At 43.3% G+C, this 26,733-nt stretch overlaps 1 protein-coding gene across 3 annotated transcripts in view; it reads right to left on the reverse strand.

Annotated features, from left to right (window-relative positions):
• The window catches only part of GPC3 (glypican 3), a 528,201-nt gene that overhangs the window by 146,090 nt on the left and 355,378 nt on the right, over window positions 1–26,733 (reverse strand). For all 3 annotated transcript variants that reach the window (XM_006881809.1, XM_006881808.1, XM_006881807.1), the window contains one exon: window positions 21,944–22,069. In XM_006881809.1, coding sequence (XP_006881871.1) covers window positions 21,944–22,069 — 126 coding nt within the window. The remainder of the gene's footprint in view (window positions 1–21,943; window positions 22,070–26,733) is intronic.

A 26,733-nucleotide genomic window follows, 5' to 3' on the forward strand; every position in this document is an offset into this window, starting at 1 on the left:
CGGGGAGAAGGGAGCAACAATGAATGAATGGAATCCCAAAATCTCTGTAGATGTTCATTGAAATGAAAAAGAAACAACCTAAATTTTTTTTTTTAAAAAAGATCATGTTGTAGTTGTTAAGTGTCGTCGAGTTGTAGATGATTCACAGTGACCCTGTGAATGAAAGACCTGAACACCTGTATCACTTTGGTCGTTTCTCCATATTCATAAGAGTTTCCAGAGGTAAGCTATTTAGGAAATGGATGTCACTCCTGCTTCCGAGCTTGTTTTAATTGGGAAGCTCCTCCAAACACTGTCCACCACGGGTAATCGTTATCACATTTGACACATCAGTGTCACAGTGTTTAGCATTACAGCAACCATGAGTAACCTCTGTACAGAAAGTGGACAGATGAGTGCTATACCACTTAGAAGAATGTTTGACCCAAAACAATTAAAACTAGGCCTGAGGACCCAAAGATTAAAATCACCCACCTTGGGCTGGGTAGCTTAATTTTCTGTCCCCTAGGCCAATAGAGCTCTCTCTATGTCATAAAGATCATAGGTGGGGAAAATCTGACAGGCCAGCTCTACTTGGCCAACTAGAACCACAACTGTCATCAGCCCATTTGTTTGCAGAAGTGGAAACGGAGTCACAGAGAAGGTAAATGGAGAGAGTTGGAATGTGGCACTTGTGGGCTTGCTGAAGCTTTAATCACTTAGTTAATACTGCTGCGTGAGAAAGAATCCAGGCTGGTTAAATACGTGACAAATTCTCACACTGGTTCTAGTCTAGAACTTGTGACAAGGATCTACAAGGCTTCCCAACCGTGCCTGCAACCTCAGCCCCCTTTACCCACCCAGCAGATTCATGAGCTTGCCATTTGAAAGCCCTTGGGGAGGGGAACCTTGTGTACAAAGTTGTTCCTCCCAAATAGTGCCTCGGTGAAATATTCTACTTTTCAGTGAAATACTGGCCTTCTTGGGAGATAAAGCACTGAAGTGAGAGACATAAATAATCCACCACCATCAACACTCCGCCATCAGACCCACAGCTCAGGTGATCTGCAATCACCAAAGGCAATAAGGAGAATCCCTGGTGGAATGGTGGTTAAGTGCTTGGCTGCTAAGTGAAAGGTTGGCAGTTCGAATCCACTGGCCTGAAGCAGAAGTAGCAGTCAGCTCCTGTAAAGCCTACGAAGCTGGAAGGGCAGCCCTATCCTGTGCTACAGGGTTGCTAGGAGTTGGGATCTACATTTGGCTTTGGAGTGAGGGTGACAGGAAAATGAACGAGGGCCTGCTGCACTAATATCTGCACCCCCCTTGGAGAAAGCAATGGGATCTATGTGATGTCTTCCTGAGGGATTTCACGCAGTGTGTGAGCTGCCAGCTTCGAGCCCAGAGGGACTGGTTAAGGGAGTCTCTGTAGCTTTGAGTTAATTAATTAACTCAGTCTCTCTTTCCCACAGGCTCCCTGGATGCCACAGGTTGACATGGCTGCTGACAGGCTATGATTCTCCTCATACCATAGAGTGTGTCCGGCATGGGGACATTGTCAGCCGCGACGCTTATCTACTTAAGAGACACCCCTCTGTAATGAAAGGAACTGCCCTTCTTTCTGAGCATGGCTTCCTTCCAGAAGCTCTGACAGTTGTTTCAGGTAGTGAAGACCTGTGGCCAGTGAAGGAGGTGAATAACATCGAGAAAAGTTGCTACCCGCAAAGAAAACATTTTCTTAACTAAGCTTGTTAGGTTTGCTGTGGGACACTTGGCTTTTAAGCATTACAGGGGGAGTGGAGTTTCGGCAGCCAGTTCTCCACGGGCGTAGCACAGCCATGACCACCACGATGCTGAGAAAGGCCTGCTTGTGTGGAGAGAAGGGGGCACAGGCGCCGGAGCAGGCAGACGGGGGCGGGGGAGGGGAGGGAGGGACCTGTGCAAAAGCCATAAAGAGAAAAGGAACCTAATTAAAACGGGACATCTGGGCATTCTTGTCTTGGGACAGTCGAAGCAAAGAGAGCACTTGTAGGAGAGAAATAGAGTCAAACAAGCGTAAAATGGGCGCTCTTTTCTTCCCATGTCGGGGCTGGCTGAGGCTCCACTGAGCAGCAGAAAGAAATCAGCTAATTCAAATGTGGCACGTTCGACATGGAAGGCCCTGAAGTCATGTGTCACCTGCCCTCACTGGGCGAATGGAGAAACTGAGACCCCGGGAACTTCTCCAGCACCACCCATGTGGTGATGACACCACAGCTCTCCCATTTCTAAGAAGATTTTTTTTAAGAGATCCCTCAAATATGGACTCATTTTTTTTTCTTTCTTTCTTTCACCACTGATAGTACTCATTTAGGCCAGGGAAACTGCTAGAAATTCCCCTTCCTTTTGATGGTAGTGAATGTTTGAGAACATGTCTTCTAGAAGGGATGACGCCCTTCTCAGTCCAAACACTTGATTTCGTAGAGGTTTAATTTGCTGCCCTGCAGTAGATGGCTGAAGTGAAGTGGCAGATCTCACATTCTCAGAGCGCCATCTTATGGGAAATATGGAGAACTGCAGGTACCCCTCACACAGACCGTATTTATCAGATTCTCTTTGGAAAGTCCTCAGGCACCAATAAACACTGTGGGGAAACAGGATAATTTAAGGTGCATAAAAAGCTTGAAAACTAACTAAAACACAGGGGAGAAGAAAACAACTCATCTTATTAAGAGGAAAGGGTGCTTTTCACTCTCCAAGAGATAGACTTAATTTACATAAACTTAGAAACACAGAGCAAAGGTGAAATCAGCTGTGTTCTGTAAAGGTAAGTACATTCGTAAATAGAAATACATTTATAAAACATAAATGTTCCAGTGGTGATTGATTTTATAAAACATAATGCATGGGAATGATTGTACAAAACACAATATGGATTAAGAATAGTGTAAAACACAATGTAGATGAACTTTGGGAGGAAACGATTATACAAAACAAAACAAAAAAGTGAACTAGGGGAACAGTAGGGAGGAAAATGTGCAACAATAAATGAATAAAAATCCAAGTTTTCTGTCAGCTTTTGTTAAAATCACAACAAAAGCCTTTTTTTTTGTTAAAAAAACCCACATAAAAGTAAATAATGAAGATCCATTTGTTTTTACTTATGTACATATTTAAAGAAGAGGGTTTTTTCATCATTATTGGCACAGAGGTCTCACGCAGGAGTGCTAGCAACAGAGCCATCCACTGGACTCCAAGTAGTACCTGTACTGCCACCAGAAGGCTTTCAGAAACTGTGTGCAGATGTGAGGAAACGGGAAGGAAAAAGGAAAGCGGAGGCAAGCCAGGAGTGGAAATGCACTCTAACGCATTAGTGAGCATCGTCTGTAGAAGAGAGTACATCACCTACTGCTGTCCAGCTGAGTCCCACTTGGGGGGACCTTTCATCAGGTCACTGAGGCTCTCTCTCTGGGGGCTCTGCTGAGAGTCCACAGGGAGTTGTGCTGCTAACCAAAAGGTCGCATCTCTCTGGTGGTTTGAGCCCACCAATGGCTCCTTGAGGGAGAGCTGGACAATCTCCTCCCATGTGATTTACGGCTTCCTGAAAACCCACCGAAGGGTCACTTTCGAGTCAGTTCTGATTTGAGGACAGTGAAGTTTTGAGCTTTCAGTCTGGTTTTGGGGAGGTGCTGGGGTTTTTTGTGGCTTTTTTTTTAGTTTATGAACGGTAACTGCTTCATCTTTTTTCCATGGAGTGGCTGGTAGGCTCTGTTCACCTTCCAGTAACGTGCGGCACCAACAGAGCGCCTTATATAAGCGGATAATGACATTGAAATCCACTTTGAGCCCCGTTCCAAACAGTGTGAAGAAAGGGCTGAAAAGCTGGTCTTAGAATATAATGAAGAAGCAAGCCACTGAAAGCCAGAGAAGCAAAGAGTATTTTCCAGATAGTGAGAAAAGTGGGAGTTGACAGTCTCAGTCATCAGGACAAACATAGTTCCTAAGGAAGGTAGAGAGAATATTTTCTGAGATTTGGGACCATTGAGGACCAGTCCAAAGTGAAAAGAACAGTCTGTAGAAGGGCTAGGAGGCGGGAAGAGTCCATCAAGACACGTGGTTCCTGGACGGTGAGCCCTGACCTTGGCTAGGCTGCTGGGACACTCAAAGGGCAGACCTGACGCGTGTCCCCAGGGGGAATAAGCAATGGGAGAGGATGCAGGGTGTGGGGCCCCTCTTCCAGAATTGGAGAAACAGCAAGATGCAATTCAAAGGGGACCAGCAGAACCCTGACCAAGTGCCCACACTACTCCAGATCTGGCAATGTCTTGGCTTTTCCAGGGCCTTGGTCTATGCCCTAGTTTGGAGTTTCAGGATAGGATCCTGGTTTGTGCTTTGGCAAGTCAGGGCTTGCTTCCAACTCCTTCTGTCCAGTCTGGCTCCCTGTTGAGAATTTGCATTTCTCAACATCAAGAAAACAAAGATTCTTACCACTGGGCCAATTGGCAGCATCAGTATGGATGGTGAAGAGATTGAGATAGTTAACAGTTTTAGTTTACTTGGCTCCACAGTCAACACTCTTGTTGCCAGCAGCCAGGAAATCAGGAGATGAATTGCATTGGGAAAGTCAGCTGTGAGGGACCTATTAAGAGTACTGAAGAGCACCGACGTCAGGCTGGAGACTAAGGTGCCCCTGATCCGGGCTATAGTCTTTGCAATTACGTGCTATTCATCAGACAGTTGGACAGTGACCAGGGATGATAGAAAGAGAATTGATGCCTTTGAGCTGTAGTGCTGGAGAAGAGTGTTGAACATACCGTGAACTGCTAGGAGAACAAACAGGTTTGTCCTGGAGAGGGTGAAGCCAGAATGCTCCTTGGAGTCAAGGATTCTGACATACTTTGGGCATGTTGCAAAGAGGGACTGGTCCTTGGAGAGGGACGTCATGCTTGGGAGAGTGGAGGGACAGTGCAAGAGAGGAAGACCTTCGATTAGATGGATCAATTCTGTGAGTGGAGTGGTGAGAATAAGTCTGTTTGAGGCGGCGAGGTTGGCACAGGATAGAACAGTGTTTAGGCCTCTTGTACATAGGGTCGCTATGAGTCGCAAGTGACTCGATGGCACATAACAACAACAACAAGTCAGAGACGCCAAATTCAAACCCCACTACTTGGAAGTCCATTCCAATTCACAGAGCCTAAAGGATTGCGTCAAAGCCACTGCCATGGAGTCGGTTGTGACTCACAACGAGTTTCCAAACTCTCCATTGGATTTCTGAGGCAGATCTGCTGTTCACAGGGTCACTATGAGTGACACTTGATTCGATGGCACCTAATAACTAGAAGTCAGGAAGTCATCCTTCTTCAGAGTTGCTAAAGGATTCGAACCCGTGGAAGTCAGAACTCTGAAGTAGCAGAAAGAAACAAAGTGAAAGAACTCAGTAACCTGATGCCTTCGAGTTGGGGAAATATAATGAACTTGGATCAGCCCTGTCCTCTTCAGGCCCAAGCCTCCTGGCATTGCCACTTACTGTTGACCAATAACAAAAGTAAACTCTTATACACTGTTCGTGGGGTTGTAAAATGGTACATCCATTCTGGAAGGCAGTTTGGTGCTTCCTCAAAAAGCTGGACATATTATTGTATAAAACCATTATGGTAGAATAAGTATAAGGATCTGGTGGGGCAGGGGGGAGCATAGAGATGAGGATGTGTGTGGGGAGGGGAGATTAATCATGGGGTTGTACAATTTTATGTGGGGGGGTAAGAGAAATTGGAAGAATCTGGTCTGGAAAACAATGCATTTGAATTTTGTTAATAAACTAGTATAACAATAAAAAAGATAAATAAACACACACATGCAAAAAAGAAAAAGAAAAAGAAAGCTGAACATAGAAATTCCATATGACCCAGTTATTCCACTGCTTGGAATATACCCTGAGAAAATGAGAACTGAGGCACAAACTGAGACTTGTACATCAGTGTTCATAGCAGCATTATTCACCATTACAAGAGCATGGAAACAGCTCAAATGTCCAACCACAATCAAATAGATTGAGAAATTATGGTATATTCACATGACGGAATACTATGCAGTATGCTGGAGCAATGATTTTATAAATTACTACCTAACATGGGAGGGACTGGAGAGCATTATGCTAAGTGAACTAACTTGGTTTCATAAAGACAAATACTATATAAGCCCACTTTTGTAGAACGAGTATGAGGATCCAAGGTGAGGAGGGGGGAGCCGAGGGCTGAGGATGGGCAGGGTAGGGGGGCTGAATCATAGGGTTGCACATTTTGATGGGCAGAGGAAGGGGTGGGTAAAGGAAAGGGGAAAGGTCCAGTGTAGAAAAACAATGTCCACAAACCATGTAAGCAAACCAGTATAAAATCAGAAAAATAATTTTAAAAAAAGAATAAGGAAGGAAAGGGGCACTACAGTGCAAACCATCCCCCCAGAAGTGTCCCCAAACTGCAGACACTCTGCGCCAGCTCCCAGCCTCGCTGCACCTGTGCCTCCTGGAACAAGTGGCCCATTGTGTGGAGCTGTGTGCACGGAGGCGCTAAGCAAACAAGAACTGACTTCCCTGACCATAAAGTAGCTAGCATTCCAGGAAAACTCCACTGAAGGCAAATAAAAGGAGTGGCAAAGTGCTCAGTAAAATATAAACTGCTATATAAATACCTGATAAAAGTCTCCAGCCACGCACACAAGGACAACTGGGTCAAAGAATCACTGAAGCTCCCCAGCCCAGAGGATCATGGGAAGAATGGAAAGGGTCCCTCAGGCTCTGGTTCTTGCGGTCACTCTGGCTTCCTCTGCCCTTTTACCTGCCCTTCTTTCCTCAGTGCTTCTCGATGCATCTCTCCCCTCTCTGATGCAGCTCTGCACTTGTGGGCCTTTTAATTTTCTTTCTGGGCGGAGGTGTCTAACACTATTGGGAGCACTGCGCATCCAGTTCCATTTTGTTTGGTCAGAATTCCCACTTGGGTTATGTGGCGCTCTGCAGGAGATAGTTGCTTTTAAGGTTTAATTATGTGACTCTCATCCCAAAACTCTCCAACAGCCGAGAACAAAGATGACCCTGACTACATCTGTAATGGTTCACCCCATAGGCCCAAAGAGATCTGAAGGGGTCAAATGAAAACTTACTGTTGTCCTAATGAGAATGGTGACAGCCCGGAGCTCCTTCTGAATCATTTTTGCTTTGCTCTATTTGGGAAATCATCAGGGAAAGAACCAGAAGTTCAAAGTCATCTTGGCGGCTTGATGACATCCTTCCTCCTTTCAGATACATCCTCCAAAATACAACAAATCTGTGTTGCATTTCTCATTTTCTGTTCGTGCTGGGATGAGCTTTGGAGCATACTTTGCCCAGCTCTTTCATCTTATAAATGAATGAAAAGGCTAAAAGGCAGTGACTTGCTCAAGGTCACACAGTACATTCTGGATAGAGCTAAGATCCAAAGTGGACTTTCGGTCTAGGACGTTGAGGTCTCTTCTTCACTGGGCTCCCAGGCTTCGTAGGTGGGCAGGAAATTAGAGCAGGAGGCTGGTGCTGCCTGCAGGGGACCCACATTAGCTAAGAAGGAGTAGAGGAACAATCCTCCTCCCAGGAGTTGCTACCTTATAGCCTTGAGAGAAAATACGAGCACAGAAGTCTGATAAGAGACAGGAAGGGGCCTGCTGCACGAGTGGGCCAGGACAGAGGAGGGAACCAAAGAAAAACCAAGGTTTGTGGACACCTTGGAAACACGGGCCACAAAAAGGCCTGGGAGAAGACTCAGTTCCAGGTCAGTGGGACTAGAGGGAAAGGTGAGCTTAGGTTGAGATTTCTGTCAGGGAAAAGCAGCAGGTATGAAGGCTCTGAAGCTCCGAGGAAGAGAAAGCAGGCACTTGCCGAGCAGTACAGACACCTCATGCCTGCTTCACTGGGCTGTGGCCTCGGGTAATTTTCTCCACTAGTCATATGGGGCTAATAATGCCCACCTCATAGCAATGCTGTGAGGGAGCCCTACTGCTATAGTTCATAGGGAGTTGTGCTCCTAATCCAAAGGCAGCACCTCTCTGGGCCCTGGGGTAAAAAATTCATCCACGTTTATCTGAAAGTCCCACCGGAAACCCCTCAGTCGTGAAGAAACCAGGTTGGTTGGTCACTCTGTTGGCACCTGTACAGGCGACTCAACAGCACATAACAACCACCACTACCACCACCTCTGTAAAGACATGGAAATACTGGAATAGTTAGTTCTCCTCTGTCCAAAAGGACTGCTATTATCATGCTGAGTGAAATATCTCAGTCACAAAAGGACAAATACTGCATAGCACTATTGTTATAAAGCAGCTCTGACATGGGGGGTTGGGAGGAGGATAGGATAAGAGTGAATAGATAATGACCATTGCACTGGAATAGAAGAAAGAAAGAACTGTCTAAAATAAATATAAGAGGGAGCTCTGGTGGCCTAGTGGCAAGACGCTGCTCTGCAATCCCAGAGGTACGTGGTTCAAATCCACCAGATGCTCTGCTGAAGAAGGAGGGGGCAATCTCCTCCTGTACCAGTCAGATCTGATTTGATGGTACATGTAAAAATAATACAACAAAAATTTTAAAAAAATATATGATTAGGCATTATATGTATTGACAACAGCCCAGAAGAAGAGGTACATCATTGCAAAGAGGACAGGAGGCAGAGAGGTAGGTAATTGTGCAACAATGAATAAACATATATATTTTTTAAGTAAACTGGGGAGGAGGAAGGGGGTAAAATGTGCAACAATGAATGAATGAAAAATCTAACTTCTCTGTAAATGATTGTTAAAATAACAATTATGATAAAATTTTATTTTTATTTTTTTTACAAAAGGCTGCTATGAGTCAGATTTGATTTGATGACACAAGACAGCAGTAAAAGATGTATCAAGGTCCCTGCATAACACAAATGATTAATAACCTTGGCTGCTAACTTGAAGGGTCAAATCCACCCTGAGGCTCCTCGGAAGAAAGGCCTGGCAATGTACTTCTGAAAACACAGCCACAGAAAACCCTACAGAGCAGAGCTGCACCCTGACACACAAAAGGTCACCAAAAGTTTAAGCTACATCAATGGCGACTAGTTACTGGTTTATACGCACAGGTGCCAAAAGGGTGACCAGTCAGCCTGGTTTCTTCAAGACTGAGGAGTTCCCCAGATTGTGGAACTTTTAGATAAATGGCGATGAGTTTACTACCTCAGGGCCCAGAGGGTGCTCTTGAACTTTAGAATATTTGTTGTAACTTAACACCGCTGTTAGATGCTACCCAGTGGGGTTCAGAAAAACTGAGCAATTCTGTGTATCAAGGTGTTTAATGAAACTTTCTTCACCTATGTGAAAAAAAAAAACAAAACAAAACCCACAACAAACCAACCCAAGAACTTCTTAAACAAAAGGGTTTCACCAGGGGAAATTTGAAGGTGCTTGTTTTTAGCAGGACAACCACAAGGCAACAGCCTCAATATGAATGATTCTTATCTGTTTGCTTTGATTCTTTCTTGTTTGCTTTGATTCTTTCTTCAAGTTGTATTCCCAGTGCCATTGTTACTCCATGCACTTCTATTTAATATCCTGCATTTATTTTAGAATGATTTGTCACTGAGACTTTGCATTAATTTAAAGTGATACTTCTGAACTCCTAAAATGATTTCCTGGTCCAGGATTAATCAGTTCAGATTCAGCACCCTGGGCCAACTCATCAGAAAATATTATTTGTGGGGATAGATGGATTTGCTTAAGGAAAAAGAAAAACACAGTGATACTAAATAAATCTTTTACACAGAGATGCTTGGGAAGCTCTTAAAGGACCTGCGTCTGTATAGGAAGCCCAGTAACGCTGTGTTATTAGCCAGTGTGTTAAGAATAGAAGCCCAAAGGCATGCCATTGGAGGCCACCAGCCTTGGGGATTGTAGTGCGGTGTCTTGCCTCTAGGTCACCAGAGCTCCCTTATGTATGCAGTCTCCACGATACGAGAGACAAGTAACAATGAAGATAGAAGGAGCTAGTGAAGATCAGAGACAGACATATAAAGGCCTCCAATAGAGAGTACTTTTATACGAAATATGTTGCTGTGTACCGTAACCTCGGAACTGACCCATAGCTGACCTTCCAGCAGGTTTTCAGAGACAGTAAAACACACAGGAGGAGACTGCCCATCTTTCTCCCGCAGAGCAGCTTTGAACAGCATACCTTTGTTTTGGCAGTGTAAATCCTTATCAAAATTATACCCAATATAAAAAGAAAGAAAAGATTTCATATATTCATTCAATTTATAAAGAATATGTTGTACATAGGATCGCTATGAGTCGCAAGCGACTCGGCGGCACATAACAACAACAACAACATGTTTACTAATGAGCTCTGGTGGCCTAGTGACAAGAAGCTGCGCTGCAATCCCAAAGGCACCTGGTTCACATCTGCCAGCCGCTCTGAGGGAGGATGGGCAAGCTCGTCCTGTGTGATTAACTGCCTCTGAATACCCACCGGAGTGTTACGTGATGGTACACAACTACACAACAACAACAGCAGCAGCATGAGTTCTAGTGCAGCATGAAGCTGTACACCTCCCTCCACGCTGAAGCTGGTGTGCCCTCAATCTCAGGAGAGAACAACTCATTTGGGTTTCTGCTGAACAGAGACTCCTCCCTGCTCTGAGCTCAAAGCTGTGCCCAGAAGCCAGAGAAGCAGGGCAAAACGAGCAAACAAGTGGATCAAACAGGAGTGTACGTTTGGGTGGTTTTTAAGACCCATTCATGGGCTGTTGAAGGGGTCACTGAAATATGAAGGGACAAAAAAGTAGGCCGTTTCCGTGACACCAAAGCCACAAATCAGAAAAAATTGTCCTTCACAGGGAAGTGAAACCTCATTATAAAGGGCACAAGCCCAAGGATCAAAGCCACGTTCACATAACAGGATAAAATTCATTGGCCGGAGAAATTGAAAAAAACTCAACTAATTTTAATGACCTTTCTCCTTTTCAGCAAAGGTTAACTCAAGGGTGTCAAGAAAAGACTTGAAAGCTTTGTACAATTAGAGTTGACCTGCAGGCAGACCCCTCCTGGCAAAAGTCTTATAAGGAATGGCTTAAAATGGCTTTTATATCAAAGAAAATATTGACGCTCAATCTGATGCATGATTTTAGTGCAAATAACTCTCATGTGAGCACCAAGGGACTCAAATGTGCATGCCAGTTTGCACCAACCAAGACCAAAGATGGAGATTTTGATGGGGTTGCAGGAGAAAGAGGAGAAAAATTACCAGGGGTAGGGTGGGGCTGCCTTCCTGAAAAGAAGATCTGGCAGAGTGGTTTCTATTGGTTTCTTAAATAGCAGTGACAAAAGCAAGAGTAGCTGCCATTTCTTAAGGGTCAGCTGCATCCCAGGCACTAGCCCTTTGCATTTCACAATCTTTCGGAACGCGCTTTAACGGAGATCGGAGAGGAGAAATAGTTAGGATGTCCTAGTGCGGAAGCTCAAATTCAGGCTGACTCTAAAGTTGGGGTGCTCAGTGAAACACCTTGAAAAGTGGTCTTATGAATGCTTTTGGTGGACTTTTCCTAAGCCTTATCCCCTGCAACTGTCTGGCATGTTTACGCCCATTGCTTCGATCACTGCGTCAGTCTATTCAGTGTCATTCTCTTCTCTAGTGACCCTCTACTTTTTCTGGCATGATGTCTGTCTCCAGGGACTGGTTCTTCCTGATAACATGTTATGTGAGACTTTACATCTTGGCTTGGGACACTTTCCAGGTCTGTTCATGTATATGATAATGATAATGGTGGTGGCAATGACAGTGACTGTTAGCAACTGCCTATGTGCTAGAACGAATCATCCCAACAGCCCTGCAAAGCAGGTTATCACCATTCCCGTCCTACAAAATAAGGTCAGTAGCCTGGCAGGCACGGAAGCTCCATCTGTCAGACTGCACTGTGCTCTGCATGTGCCAATCACCTGGCTCGGCCTTCTGAACCAGCCAGGACCTTCACACTCCGTCCTCAGCCTGTACTTACAACTCATGATCTGCAAACTGCAGAGACTGGCCAGAAGCCTTCAGGACTTCTCCCCAAAGAAGCCATGGGAAACTGAGTACCAGGAATAGGACTGGAATCAGTCACTGACCTCCGAGAGAGCTTTCGGAGCTCAAAATATCATCTCATCGCCATCGACTTGGAACCAATTTAGAACTGACCTTCTAGTGGGTTTTTGGAGGCTGTACATTGCAAGGCACAGGACAGAGCGGAGTTTAGGGCTGTTGTACATAGGGTCGCTATGAGTCACAGGCGACTTGACGGCACATAACAACAACAACACCACCACATTGCAAGGGAGCAGTCACTGACCTCCGAGAGAGCTTTCGGAGCTCAAAATATCATCTCATCGCCATCGACTTGGAACCAATGTAGAACTGACCTTCTAGTGGGTTTTTGGAGGCTGTACATTGCAAGGCACAGGACAGAGCGGAGTTTAGGGCTGTTGTACATAGGGTCGCTATGAGTCACAGGCGACTCGACGGCACATAACAACAACAACAACACCACATTGCAAGGGAGGAGACTGCCCACTGTCCTCCCGTGAGGCACCTGGTAGATTTGCACCATCAGAGTGGGGAGGCCTTCGGGTTAGCAGCCCAACTCTCAGAGACTTTGTCACCAAAGCTCCCTGCCTGCTGTCAAGGAGGCAGCTATCCTTAGAGAACACAGAAGTACTGGTCCAGTAACTAAATGATCTCTATAAAAGCAGCTTACATTCCCTCACAGTCCCATCTCCTAAGCTTTTCAGGGCAGATCACCAGAGCTCTGGTGCCTGGAGCCAGGAGGGTTAAAAAGAAACAGGCCTTACCTTGCCCATCAGAATCCGATTCCAACCAAAAAGTCATGAGGTGATAGTTATTTCTTGAGGGTGGGCTATGCAGGGGTCCCTAAGTGGCATCAACAGTGAAAGTTCTCAGCTGCTAAAAGGGCAATAGCTTGAGTGCACCCAGAGGTCCCTCAGAGGAAAGGCCTGGAGATCAACCTCGGAATGATCAACGACTGAAAAATCCTATGGAGCCGAGTTCCATCCCAGTAGATCGAGGACCTCGAGTAGGAAGAGCCACTCAGTAATGGCCACTGGATTTCTGTTACTGTTTTCTTGTCGTTGGCTGGATGTACTGGGATCTGCCCTGGTGGTTATCAATGTCAGGATGTGATTCAATAAAACCAGGAGTGGGGTGGAGCACAGAAACACCTAGAGGGGATGATCTGTTTAAAGGAAGAAGCCCCCCGGCCTTCCACAGGTGGTCTATTATAGATATATCAGTGTTGAGACTCGGAAACGTCTCCTCCTGATACTTCAGACATGACAGCCGACTGAACGCATCCCATCTCAAACGTGGCACACAGTATTAAGCTGCCAGTCATTGGGGTAAGCTGTGTTTTTCTCACTCATTTCTGAAGGTAAAGTGACTTGTGTATGACACCATCATCTTAAAGGATAAACGTCACCGTATTGCCACAGCATCGTCCTGATAAATAGCTGTCACTAATATGCCAATCTGAGCTCTCAGAGAGATTGTTCCATGAGAATGTTCCCTCAAACTCCCCTGTCTTGCTGTAACGGGACATTTTTCTTTTTTAAAAAAATCCTTAGCTGTTATATATATATATATTTCATGCTCTAGCAAATTAGGTCATTTTCAACATAGTCCCTTTCTCCATCAAAGCCTTTTCATTATTGATCTTGATTCACCTAAGGTAAGGTGAACAACAACAACAACAAGGTAAGGTAGAATGTGTAAATTGCCATACCAGCAAGCAAGGTTTCACTTCAATACCTTCATTCTAGTGTATCCACTTGGGCTAACAGAGCAGTTCCCCAAATTAGAAAGAATGAGGTGTCATGTTGCTGCTGCCGCCAGGAAACGAACATAGAAAGGAGATCCAAAAGTGACAGAACGGAGCCAAGAACTCTGGGGAGGGTTGGTGAGAAACACCTTGTGAACCTGTGTTTGTCCCTCTCTCCCTCTAACCAGCCTTTTCTAAGCAGGCTGAGGGGTGTACTAACTGATTAGCAACTTGACAAGGCTCTAAGGCCCTTATGATGGTCAAGAGGTGGACGTTTTAGGCCGATATAATTGTCACTTCTAATCAGCTGATTTTATGTAAACAGATTTCCCTCAATAATGTGGGTGGGCCTTATTTGATCCACTGAACGCCTTAAAAGCAAAACTGGAGGTTTCCCAGAGAAAGAGAATTGTGCCCAAAGACTGTAATGTAGAAATATTTTCTTTTTTTGAGATTTTATTGTAAGTTTATAGAGAACGTGGATTTCCATTCATTCATTGTTGCACGCTTTCCTCCCTGCTCACCCCCACCCCAGTTTCTTTTTCTCTTTGAAAGGTAAAAAAAAAAAATTAAATACAATTCTTTCATTGTTATACAATCCCCCCCCAGTCCACTCCACTATGCAGCTCTCATTTTGAACTCTTGTCATGAAAATAATACCTAATCATATATTCCTTTCAAATAGTTCTCTCCTTCATCTGTTTCAATGCAGTAGATATGATTTCTCCCCTCTTTTCTTAGATTTTCCCCAACCCCAATGTCAGTCCCGCTTTAGAACAGTGGCATTATGCAGTATTTGTCACTTTGTGACTGAGATATTTCACGTAGCATAATGTCCTCCAGGGTCACCCATTTTGTGTGATATTGCATGAGTTCCTTGTTTTTCAATGCAGCGTAGTATTCCATTGTGTGAATATACCACAGCTTCTCTATTCGTTTGTTGATGGGTACTTGGGTTGTTTCCAACTCTTTGCTATTGTGAACAAAGCCACAATGAACGTGGGTATGCATCTATCTGCTTGGGTGGCAGTTCTGGTTTCAGTAGTGGAATTGCTGAATCAAATGGTATTTCTATTTGCAACTTTTTGAGAAAGTGCCACACTGCTTTCCATAGTGGCTGCACCATTTTACATGCTCACCAACAGTGAATAAGGATTCCAGTTTCTCCACAACCTCACCAGCATTTGTTGTTCACTGTTCTGTTGAATTTTGCTATTCTTACTGGGGTGAGAGGATATCTCATAGTTGTTTTGATGTAATGTTGAAATCTTGCTAGAGTTTCCTGCCTAGCTGGCCATGGATTTTTTGACTTGCCAGGACCCAGCAGTGGCATGAGCCAATTCCTTCAAGTGAAATCTGTCTCTGTCTAAATTTATCTCTGGGTTATACTTCTCTGCAAACCATGAACACAGAGGGCAAGGAAGAACTAGGAATAGAATAAAGATCTAGGAGATTAAGATTCTACTTCAAATAATTTTGGCCACGGCTGCTAAGAATAGCTTCAGAGCCTTGACCTCTGGATATTTTGATTCCGGCTCGTACTTACAGCAAGCTCTGCACTGAGTGACTTTAGGACCCAACTCATCAGCGCCAAACACTACTTCCTGTCTGTTCTTTGCTTTGTTCCTGAACTTTTTTTGCCTCTTGGCTCTGCATACTTGACCCTGCATGCTTGTTTCCCATTGCTGCTTTCATTAAACTTGCTGCTGTCCAGTTGATTCTGACTCACAGTGACCCTCCATTCAGTTTCCAAGGCTAAACATCTTTTGGATAAGAGACTCATCTTTTCCCCCTTTGGAGCACCTTGTGGGTTCAAACCAACAGCCTTTAGCTTAATAACCCAACATTATGGCACCAGGCCTCCTATAGCTTATACCAGCTCTTAAACATTCAAAGTTATATGCACATTGCCTTGTACCCTTTGGAAAGAAGGCCACCCTACAAATCTTAAAAAAAAAAACAAAACACACACACACAACAAAAAAAAATCTAGTGAATGAATGAAAATCCAACTTTTCTGTACACTTTCATTAAAACCACGATAAAAAAAGAGAAGGAAAAGAATCCATCGAAACAAACAAACAAACAAACAAACAAATCTAACCCAAACCAAAACCAACAAAAAGCCAAAGGCCCAAACAACACATAATAAACAACCTAATTCAGCCACTTCTGCATAGTGCTGACCCGTTCTGAAAGGAGTGGAAAGGTGTGGGAATGTGTGAACACTTCAATACGTGGGGTTTTCCTTACTATTTTTCTCTACTAACAGATTGCAGGTTCTGATCTTCTTTTGCTTTTGCTATGTAAGCCAGTGAGAGACTATTTGGTGTTAGAAATCTCTCCTCCTCTCAGGCCTCAAAGCCATCCAGTGTTCTTAAAATAATTGCATTTAAAAACTACAATCAGCTATTTCTTCTTCCAAACTTTCTTCAATATTTTTTTTGCGTTTTTTTAAACAAAATTTTTAATTTCTATTTGTTTACTCACAAAGTTCATATATACAGTTTTCCTTAGAAATTTTTTTTCAAGGTGCTTTTTTGTCAACTCTAAGCCATATTGGCTCTGTGTGAGTTAGACTTGAACTGTGGTCCAGAGGGGTTTCAATGGCTGTTTTGTCAGAAGTAGGATCTCCAGGCCATTCTTCAATTGTGTCTCTGGCTGTACTTGAACTGTCAGCCTTTCGGTTAGCAGCCAAATGCATGCGTTATTCATATTACTTGGGACTCTACATCCATCATAGAAGGGTATTTGCAGCTCTCCTAACCTAGCGGTCACGGATATTGCTTAATATTTTCTTTAGCAACAATGACTTCTTTTTTGATCAAGTGTCTCAACTGCCATGTCTCATTCCCTTCAAGATTCTTGAGAGTGTCCTAATTTTTCAGGGTTAAAAGCAACAGCTTCTCAAAGATTTATGCTCAGGGAGCATAAATCCAACGTATAGAGAGGAAGGTTGCAACCCATTTGACAAAATGAAGCTACAACTTTGACTTCAGACTAAATTAAAGGAAAAATTCAACACAAAGCTCTGGCAAGAGGTTGGAACCCTAGATGTGGATCACAAAGCTAATTTTTATAAGTGGTACAAGAAGAGGGCACACATGGCCTCAGGTTAAAGAGCTTTGTGCTATTAAGTGTGTAGTTGTAAGTAGCTGGTGCTTTAAAAAAAAAAGCAAGCAAGCTAGTTTGACAAGATTCACTACTCCCTACTCCCATCAGTGCATTAGGTCAGTAATACCAGTACAGGCTAATTATAACCTCAGGTTAGAGCAATTACTTCCTGGACTACATTACTTGTTATTTGATTTCCTTCTAGTCTTCCTTCCTTCCATCCTCTCCCCCTCCCACCTTCCCTCCCTTTCCCTCCTAAATAATGTACTGTTGTTATATGCCGTCAAGTCAGAACCAACTCACAGCTAATCCTCCAGTGGGTTTTCAGAGGCAGTTAATCACATGGGACGAGACGGCCCCTCCATCTCCCATGGCGCAGCTGGTGGATTTGAACCACATACCTTTAAAACTGCAGTGTAGTTTCTTGCCACTAGGCCAACAGAGCTCCCTAAGTAAATGTGTTGTTGTTGTGGGCTGTTGAGTCAGAATAGGCTCATAGATGACCTAGATTTTCAGAGGCAGTTAATTGCATGAGAAGAGATAGTAATAATAAAATTTGTTGTGGAAAAAAATATATTTTTTTTCAGAAGTATATAAGGTAGTTCAGAAAAAGAGCTCTTCCACATAATATATTTATTCTTTTGTTCAATGTCCTAAGCTATTCAAAGTTAGGAAATTAGGTATTTCTTCCCCACAATTCCCAGTTAGTAGAGCTCTTTTAATTGTGCAAAAGTACATTTTCTTCACTTTTGGACCCATTACATTTAGCAGACTTTAAATTCTACCATTTGATAAAAGACAACTTCTTTGGTTTCAAGGCCACATCCTTCACGAAAGTATAACAAATATGAAATTGTTTATATGGGCAAAATGTAACACAAATGTCACTAATTCAAAAAATGTAAGCCTGCGAAGAATTTATTTCTTGAAAAAGAATATCCAGCTGGATTAAATGTTGCCTGTAAACAATTACAATAATTAAGACACAACGTTTAACGTGATTAATGTAATTGATATCACCAAACCATATAATGGAAAAATGCGAAATTGCCAAATGTTAGATATACTTCTACAATAAGAAAAAAAAATGAAAAGGAAACTGCATTAATGCGTAATACACAGTTGGTGAGTGTCATCGAGTTGGAACCGACTCCTAGCTGACCCTCCACCAGGTTTTCAGGCTGTAAATCACTCAAGAGGAGACTGTCCCATCTTTCTACCACCTGCCTTTAGGCTGACAGTGTAACGTCTACCACGAGGCCACCCGACCTATACACAGTAGCTGCTTTATATTTGTTAAATGAGTAAATAATAGATAAAACCAGTACTTAAACATGATCGTTTGCTTTCCAATATAAGACCATGGTTAGAAGATATGCTGTGCTTAAAACAAGCAAGAATTACATTCAGGGATCATTCCGTTTTCATTACATCAAACAAACCACAATACTAATCACAAGGTTTTTTTGCAAGTTTGGGCAAGGGCAATATATTTAACCTGTGGGCATTAAAAAAAAATTCATACTGTTTATACATTTATATCCTTAGAAGTAAAAACAATAAAGCTTAGTCTCACATACTTTGAGCATATTGCTAGGAGAGGATATTCCTTGGAGAGGAACATCATGCTTGGAAAGGTGGAAGGTCGACAAAGGAGAGGAAGACCAGGTGGACTGACACAGTGACTGAAGCAATGGGCTCAGGTGTGACAGAGATTGTGAGGATGGTACAGGATGGGACATAGGTCGCGACGAGCAGTACTAAATTTAATGGCACCTAACAACATCATACCTCTCTTAAGGTGTCATGATGGCAGGGTGGCTACAGAGCTTAGCTGTTAACAGAAAGATTCCAATCCACCAGCCACTCCATGGAGAAAGAGGTGGCAGTTCGCTTCTGTGATGGTGAGAGCATTGGAAACTCTAATCTATTCTGAACCTGGTTCTATTCTGTCCTCCAAACGTCACTATGACTCAGAATTGGATCAACAACAGTTCTTTTTGTTGCTGTTGTTAATGTGCTTTCAAGCCACTTGCAACTCATAGCGAGCCTATGTACAACAGCCCTAAACCCTGCTCTATCCTGTGCCAATCTTATTGTCTCTGACATACCTACCCTGATTACCCCAGTCACTGAATCATTCCATCTCATCCAGGGTCTTCCTTTTCTGCACTTTCTCTCCACCCTCCCAAGCATGACGTCCCTCTCCAAGGACTGGTCGTTCCTTGTAACATAACCAAAGTATGTCAGGCAAAGCTTCAGAATCCTTGTCTCCAAGGAGAAGCCTGGCTTCACCTTCTCCAGGACCAACCTGTTTGTTCTCCTAGCAGTCATGGTATATTCAATACTCCTCTCCAGCATCACAGCTCAAAGGCATCAACTCTCTTTCTATCATCCCTAGTCACTGTCCAACTCTCTGATGCATAGCAAGTAATTGCGAAGACCATGGCCTGGATCAGACACACCTTAGTCTGAAGACTTTCACTGTTGCTCTTTAGTACTCAAAAGCATGGGTTTTTTAAAATTAAATATATATGTTTTAAAATAACATTTTTCTTAAAAAAGAAAGCCAAATGCCAATATAAAAAGAATGTTAAATTTTCTGATGAATTTTCACCATGCAAACACTCCCTTCTCCTCTGGAGTGGAAAGAGGGGCATGGGGGCATTAAACCTGACTCTCATTTGCTCTTTGGCAGCACGATGGCGGTCATGCAGTATCTAAAAACAGGGATGTTGAAGGCATGAATAAATGAATGAATTAGAAGAAATCCACAGAGATGATCAGCGTGTCCATCAACTAATTTTATGTGGTTTTCTCTACTTCCCACCCTCCTAATTTAATTCTTTAATTGCAACCTAGTTCTCTGCACTGCAATCCCAAAGGCATCCGATTCAGATCCACCAGCTACTCTGCATATGATTAGCTGCCTCTGAAAACCTGCTGGAGGGTCAGCTATGGGTCAGTTAACTCAATGGTACTGAACAACAACAGCTCTCCCTTATACAGAGCACTAGAGGAAGGCTAGGTACTTCCCCATTAGAATGAAAGCTCCCTGTGGGCAGGAATTGTATCTTTTGCTCACTTGAGCACGCCTGGAACTCAGGAAAAGTGTGATGAGGAAATGAATAGAGATTATCCCCTTTCCAATGCTGAGCAAATTCTCAACACAAGGCAAGACTGCTATTAGAGTTTACAAATGCTCAGATGATCAGACTTTTTAAGAAAACAGCTCCGAAAAGCAGTACTTACCTCTTCTTCCCACATCTTCATCTCTGATCTGGGGTGAAAGAACACTACTTGCTTCGTAAGCCTGTTACAGTGACCAAATATCAACACATATGAAATGACAGCTATTCGGAATGACTGAAAGGAGCCCTAGTGATGCAGTGGTTACATGCTCAACTTCTAACCAAAAGGTTGGTGGTTTGAGTCCTGGAGCCAGTAATTCCATGGGAGAAAGATGAGGCAGCCTACTTCCCTGAAGATTACAGGGACAGTTGTACTGTGTGCTACAGGATGAGTGTTTTGCTTTAAGGGTACGCCATTTGAGTCCACCAGCTGCTCTGTGAGAGAAGGATGGACAATCTCCTCCCATGCGATTTATGGCCTCTGAAAACCTGCTGCAGGGTTAGCTAGGAGTCGGGAGTCGGTTCCAACTTGATAGCACACAACAACATGATCATGATTTCTTCAAATCAACCAAAATAAAGACAGACATAATGAAGATGTGGAAGAAGCCTAAGCCAAAATAAAATTTTAGAACTATTTTTTTAGATTGTTGTTGCTGTTGTGTGTACTGTTGAGTCGGAACTGACCAATCACAGACCCTCCAGTGGGTTTTCAAAGGCAGTTTATGGCACGGGAGGACATTAACCACGCTTCTCCCACAGAGCAGATGGTGGCCTTGAACCATGTGCTTTCAGAATTGCAGCACAGCTTCTTGCCATTAGGCCACTAGAGTTAATAATAATAATAATAATAATAATAATGTTTATAATAATAATAAAAACAAGCTTGGAAGCAGGAGTGGTATCCACTTCCGAAATGGCTTGTACTCAGGCCTTTTGTTCATAGGGTCAATATGAGTTGTCTACGACTCAACGGCACTCAACAACAATAACAACGACAACATAGAGAGAATTATGTTGGCCTAAAGGAAAGTTATGCTACTAAGCCCAAGGTGGGTGACTTTAATCTGCGGCCCTCAGGCCTGGTTTAAATTGTTTTTTGTCAAACATTCTAAGTGGTATAGCACTGGTCTGTGCATTGCTGTACAGAGGTAATTTGTGGTTACTATGAAGCTGAACACTGTGATACTCACGTGCCAAATGTGATAATGGTCACCCATGGTGGACGGTGTTTGGTGGAGCTTCCTGATTAGATCAAGCTTGGAAGCAGGAGTGGTACCCATTTCTGAAATGGCTTGCCTCCAGAAACTCAATGAATAGGTCTTTCATTCATAGGGTCGCTATGAGTGGTCTATGACTCAACGGCACTTAACAACAACAATAATAATAGTTTACAATAATAATAATAAGGTTTATTATTTCTGATATTGAAGGCTTGTATACAATATAGCGTTTACCTTTGTTGATTTTCTCTCTTCTGCGCTTTTTCTGTCTTCCTTTAATGATATGTATGGTATATTGCCTTTCCCTTCACTCATTTGCATATGTGTTGATTATCTATTGATTTTTACTCCCCTTGCCCTTCCCTCTCACCCCCTGTAACCATCCAAGAAAGTTTCTTTGTGTGTGCAAACCCCCATTTACTTTTTTGTCAGAGCAGACCCACACAACACATTTCCTATTTTACACTTTGTAAAATGTCACTGAACACATATTGTAGATTCGATAAGGGCTATAAAACTTATACATCTTACATGCCCACGCTTTTGTTTCTTCTAGACACGTGTGATTGAGACTAAGAGGATATAATCAACCTTGGGAATAGAATACATGTAAGCATTCCTCAAACATCTCTCATAAAGAACATAAAAAAAATAATCAAATCACCTTTCCACCAGTTCTTGTCCATTCCAGCAAAGGGTGTCGTTTTCGGCCACTGGGCTGTGGCTGCAGACATAGCCTGGCAGAGCACTGTAGAAGCTGATGAAAGATTTCAACTTCTGAATGAGTTCCCTGAAAGATGAAGGAAAAAAACCCAACTATCACATCTGCACACGAGAGACAAGTAAACCCAGTATGAGGAAAGTTTAATTTCCTTATCAGCATGACAGAGAGGCTCTGCCAAGCTGATTAGATCAATAAATGATTTTTAAAGACATTCTTGGCTACAAGGCCACAATTTAGACTTTAAAAAAAATCAGTAGAATGATACTAGAAAAGGGCAAAGTTGCCTGCCATAGAAAGGCCTGTGCGTTCCTATCAGAGGGATGATTTAATTCTGACATCCATTTTCAAACACTTTCCGCTTCTTTTCCTCCCCCACCCCCTGCCCATTGTTGTTCAGCAAACTGTTGTTACCTCCATTCTCAAAGCTGCTAATTACAAGACACAGAGAAGCACTACGTATCTTTTGGGTTCTGAGTATAATTGAGTGCATTGATTGTAATTTACAATGCTATTACCCTAGAGATGGCCCCTTCCCACATAGGCTGTGGCTAACAGCAACAGATCAGAATCACAGGGTGCTCAGAGCAGTAGAAACTCTACGGAAAGTCTCCTGACAGTATGGTCAGAGGAAAACGCATCTGCAAGGGGAGGAAGCTCTCTTCGTCCTTTGCATCTTATGGTTCCTGGGGGTAGGGATAAGGACTCTACAAAATGTTATTATTTATTTGCTTTGGTTTTTATGCTTGGCCTGAGAAGGCAAGGAGCCCTGCTAGCATGACGGTTAAGTGTCTGGCTAGGAAACGACAATTTGGCTCTTCGAACCCATCCAGTGGCTCTGTAGGAAAAATATCTGGCAGTCTGCTCCCCTACTCCCCTAGATATTCCTGCTTGCCCAGAAAGCCTTAAGAGGCTGTTCTACCTTTTTGTTTTTTTAACATGAGGTCATCAGAGGTCCAGAATTGACTGGGCAGCACCTAACAGCACTAATAACATTGTGATAAAGTAAGAGAGGGTAAGAGGGCTAGCAAGGGAGGGAAGGAGTGAAAGACACAGAGAGAAAAGCTATTTATTATGGACACAAATATATAAACAAAACACCCAACAAAATCTTTCTGGCCTATGACCTTCTTTCAGATACATACAGGCACACAATATAAGGCACAGTAAACTGGAGATGAGGTTCAGTAAGAATTCCATGAAATGTTATAATAAATGGCTTTTATCAATTGTAATTGATGTTATAAAACAAACAAAAGAAGAGAAATACTAAAGCATCTGCTTCTGATGTCCTAGGGGGAAAAAAAGACCCATAAAAATGAGACGTACTTTCTTGACAAAAGCCTTGCTTCTAATAGAAGGAAAAGGAAAATTTTCTGCACAATCCAGTTTAGCCTTAGTCAACTGTGGCCCCTGCATGGGCAGTGGAGTTATTATCCAGTATAAGCTAAGAATGGTCTAACCTCACTTACGCTCTCTTCGGAAAAGTTAGAGGCTCAAATCTCATTGGGTCACGAGTGAGACTCTTAATCCAAAAGAGGAAGGTTGGCAGAAATCACTTGTGTTTCGTTTTGTTTTCTGTTTTCCATATCTCACTGTCTCATTGCTACCAAGTTGAAACGAACTTGTAGCTGACTCTCCAGTGGATTTGGAGAGGGTGTAAATTGCACAGGAGGAGAATGCCCATCTTTCCTCCCTAGAACAACTGATGGATTTGAACTGCTTGCCTTTGGGCTGGCAGCACAACTCCTTATCTACTAGGCCACCAGACCTGCTTCTATTTTCTGCTCCATTTTATTATCTTGAAACGATCAATTTTAACTGTTGTTGTTGGGTGTTGTTGACTGCGACTCACAGTAACAATAGCTCTCTGAAACCTGCCCTGTCCTGAGTCAGTCTCACTGACTCCAGCACACATACTCCCATTGTCCTAGTCACTGTGTCAGTCCATCTCATCCGGGGTCTTTCTCTCCTGTGCTGTCCCCCTCCACCCTTCTGAGCATGATGTCCTTCTCCAAGGACTGGTCCCTCCTGGCCACATGCCGAAGTATGTACGACAGAGCTTCAAAATCCTAATCTCCATAGAGAAACTTGGTTTTACTTTCTGCAAGACAGACCTATTTGTTTTCTTGGGGGTTCATGGTATGTTCAAGACTCTTCTCCAGCACCACAACGCAAAAGCATCAATTCTTCTAGCCTCTTTAGTCATAATCCAGCTCTCTGATGCATAGTAAGTAACTGTGAAGAACATGGACTGGATCAGGCACACCTTACTGATTATTAAAAGCGGGAAAGAGATAGAGCAAGCTGACAACACTCATCATACCTTTGCAAAGGCTTTGGCCATTGCAAAACCAAATGAGGACAAGGGACAAGTCAAAAAACTTTTTGTGATTGAGGTGATTCTGATTCACAGCAATGCCACATTCTACAGAGCAGACCTGCTCTAAAGGGGGGTTTTGTTTGTCTGTTTGTTTGCTGTAATTTGTATGAAAGCAGATCCCAAGGTCTCTCTTCTGCAGCACTGATAGGTGAAACTTTTAAGTTACAAACTGCTTGCTAACCAAAGACTTTCAAGAACGATGACATGGACAATTCAAACAACATATCACACACTTGGAAAATCTGCTGCGAAAGACCTCTTTAATATGCTAAAGAGCAAGAATGTCAATTTTAGGACTAAGGTGCATCTGATCTAGGCCCATGGCATTTTCAACTGCTTTGTATGCACATGAAAAATAGAACACTGAATAATGAAGACTGAAGAAAAATTGATGCAATTAAATTGCAGGGTTGGTGAAGAGTATTGAACATAATAACCATGGACTACCAAAAAAAATTAATAACTGAGTTTTGAGAGAAGTGCAGTTGGGATGTTTCTTAGAAGCCAACACAGGGAGACTTCGTGTCACACACTCTGGGCATGTTAGCAGATGGGGCCAGTTCCTGGAGAAGGACATCTTGGAAAAGCAGGTGGTCAGCAAAAGAGAAGGTGACCTTCAACAACATGGACTGACACAGTGACTACAATAATAGGCTTATTGCAGAAGGTCATGGACTGCAGCCTTCAATATGGATTGAAGCTCAACATCAAGAAAACAAAGATTCTCACCACTGGGCCAATTGGCAGCATCAGTATGGATGGTGAAGAGACTGAGATAGTCAACAGTTTTTGTTTACTTGGTTCCACAGTCAACACTCTTGGTACCAGCAGCCAGGAAATTAAAAGATTAATTGCATTGGGACAGTCTGCTGTCAGGGACCTCTCAGGAGTACTGAAGAGCAACGATGTCAGGGTGGATACTATGGTGTGCCTGATCCGGGCTATAGTTACGTGCTATGCATCAGAGAGTTGGACACTGACTAGGGATAACAGAAAGAGAATTGATGGGTTTGGACTGTGGTGCAAGGAGAAGAGTGTTGAACATACCATGGACTGCTAGGAGAACACACTGATTTGTCCTGGAGAGGGTGAAACCGGGCTGCTCCTTGCAGGCAAAGGAGTCTGAGGCTTCATCTGACATACTTTGGACAATATTGCAAGGAGTGACCAGCCCTTGAAGAGGGACGTCATGCTTGGGAGGTTGGAGGGATGGCTCAGGAGAGGAAGACCCTTGATGAGATGTATCAATTCTGTGACTAGGGTGGTGGGAATGAGTGTGTTGGAGACGGCGAGGTTGGCACAGGATAGAACAGGGTTTAGGGTTCTTGTACATAGGGTCACTATGAGTCACAAGCAACTCGATGGCACATAACAACAACAACATGGTGGAGATTGTGAGGACAGGGCCCGATGTGGCAGGGGCTTGTTCATGTTGAGTTGCTGTGAGCCAGAGGCAACTCAAGAGCACATAACAAGAACAAGGACATAAAACTGCTGATCCCAAACAGGGGCTTTCTGCTGTGTCCATGTCAGCTCTCCGTCTACTCCTGTTGGCTAAGTTCAATCAATTCAAATGGGAAAGGCTCGGTACAGACCCCGGAAAAAACCACGTTCTAGTTTCTCATTGAGGGGAAAAATGGGTTTCAATTAAGGGCTAGTAGGAAAGATGCTCTGTTTGACAAGGTATTATTAACCCAGTCCCCAAGAGTGGAAACAATGACTAGAGGCTGACGCTGGGGAATCCCCTCCCCTACTTTACGGAAGGAAATGGAATCTAGCCATTAGTCTAGGGGAAAGGCTGTTTCTCTCTGATGAAACTGCCCCCCTTAGGCCTCCTCCCACCTTCCAGCTCTCTCCTGGTCCCTGGGATTTTCTTGCTTTATCATAGGGATAAGCTGAAGAACACTCAGAAGGGGTTGATCCCAAAGTTAAGACGATGAGGAGCTGTAAAGAATCGGGAGACCTTCCACTGAGTATGGAAGGGCCGCACCTGGCGGAACTTGGACATGCTGGAAAACCGCAAAGACCTTGAGTATGGCGAACACAGTTCTCACAAACACTACCACCACCATGGCAAGTTTATTTCATGTCCGGAAAAATCCTGCCTACTCTCTTCTGCAATCCTGATCGTCTCTTTCCACTGGCCCTTGGAGCATCTCTCCCTTTCTCTGAGAGAAATTTCTCTTTCTTTTAGGCTTGTTTGTGGAGGGAGGGAGTAATAGTTTTACTGAGATAGAATTTGCATTTACTATCATTCACTCACTTCTTTTTGTGTATTCATAGTTGTGCTAACCTCACCACAGTCAATTTTAAAATATTTTAAAAATATTTAAAATATATATTTAATTAA

This window comes from Elephantulus edwardii, unplaced genomic scaffold (genome assembly GCF_000299155.1).
Source record: "Elephantulus edwardii isolate Elephantulus edwardi_28Jun2011 unplaced genomic scaffold, EleEdw1.0 scaffold00016, whole genome shotgun sequence".
Classification (NCBI taxonomy): domain Eukaryota; kingdom Metazoa; phylum Chordata; class Mammalia; order Macroscelidea; family Macroscelididae; genus Elephantulus; species Elephantulus edwardii.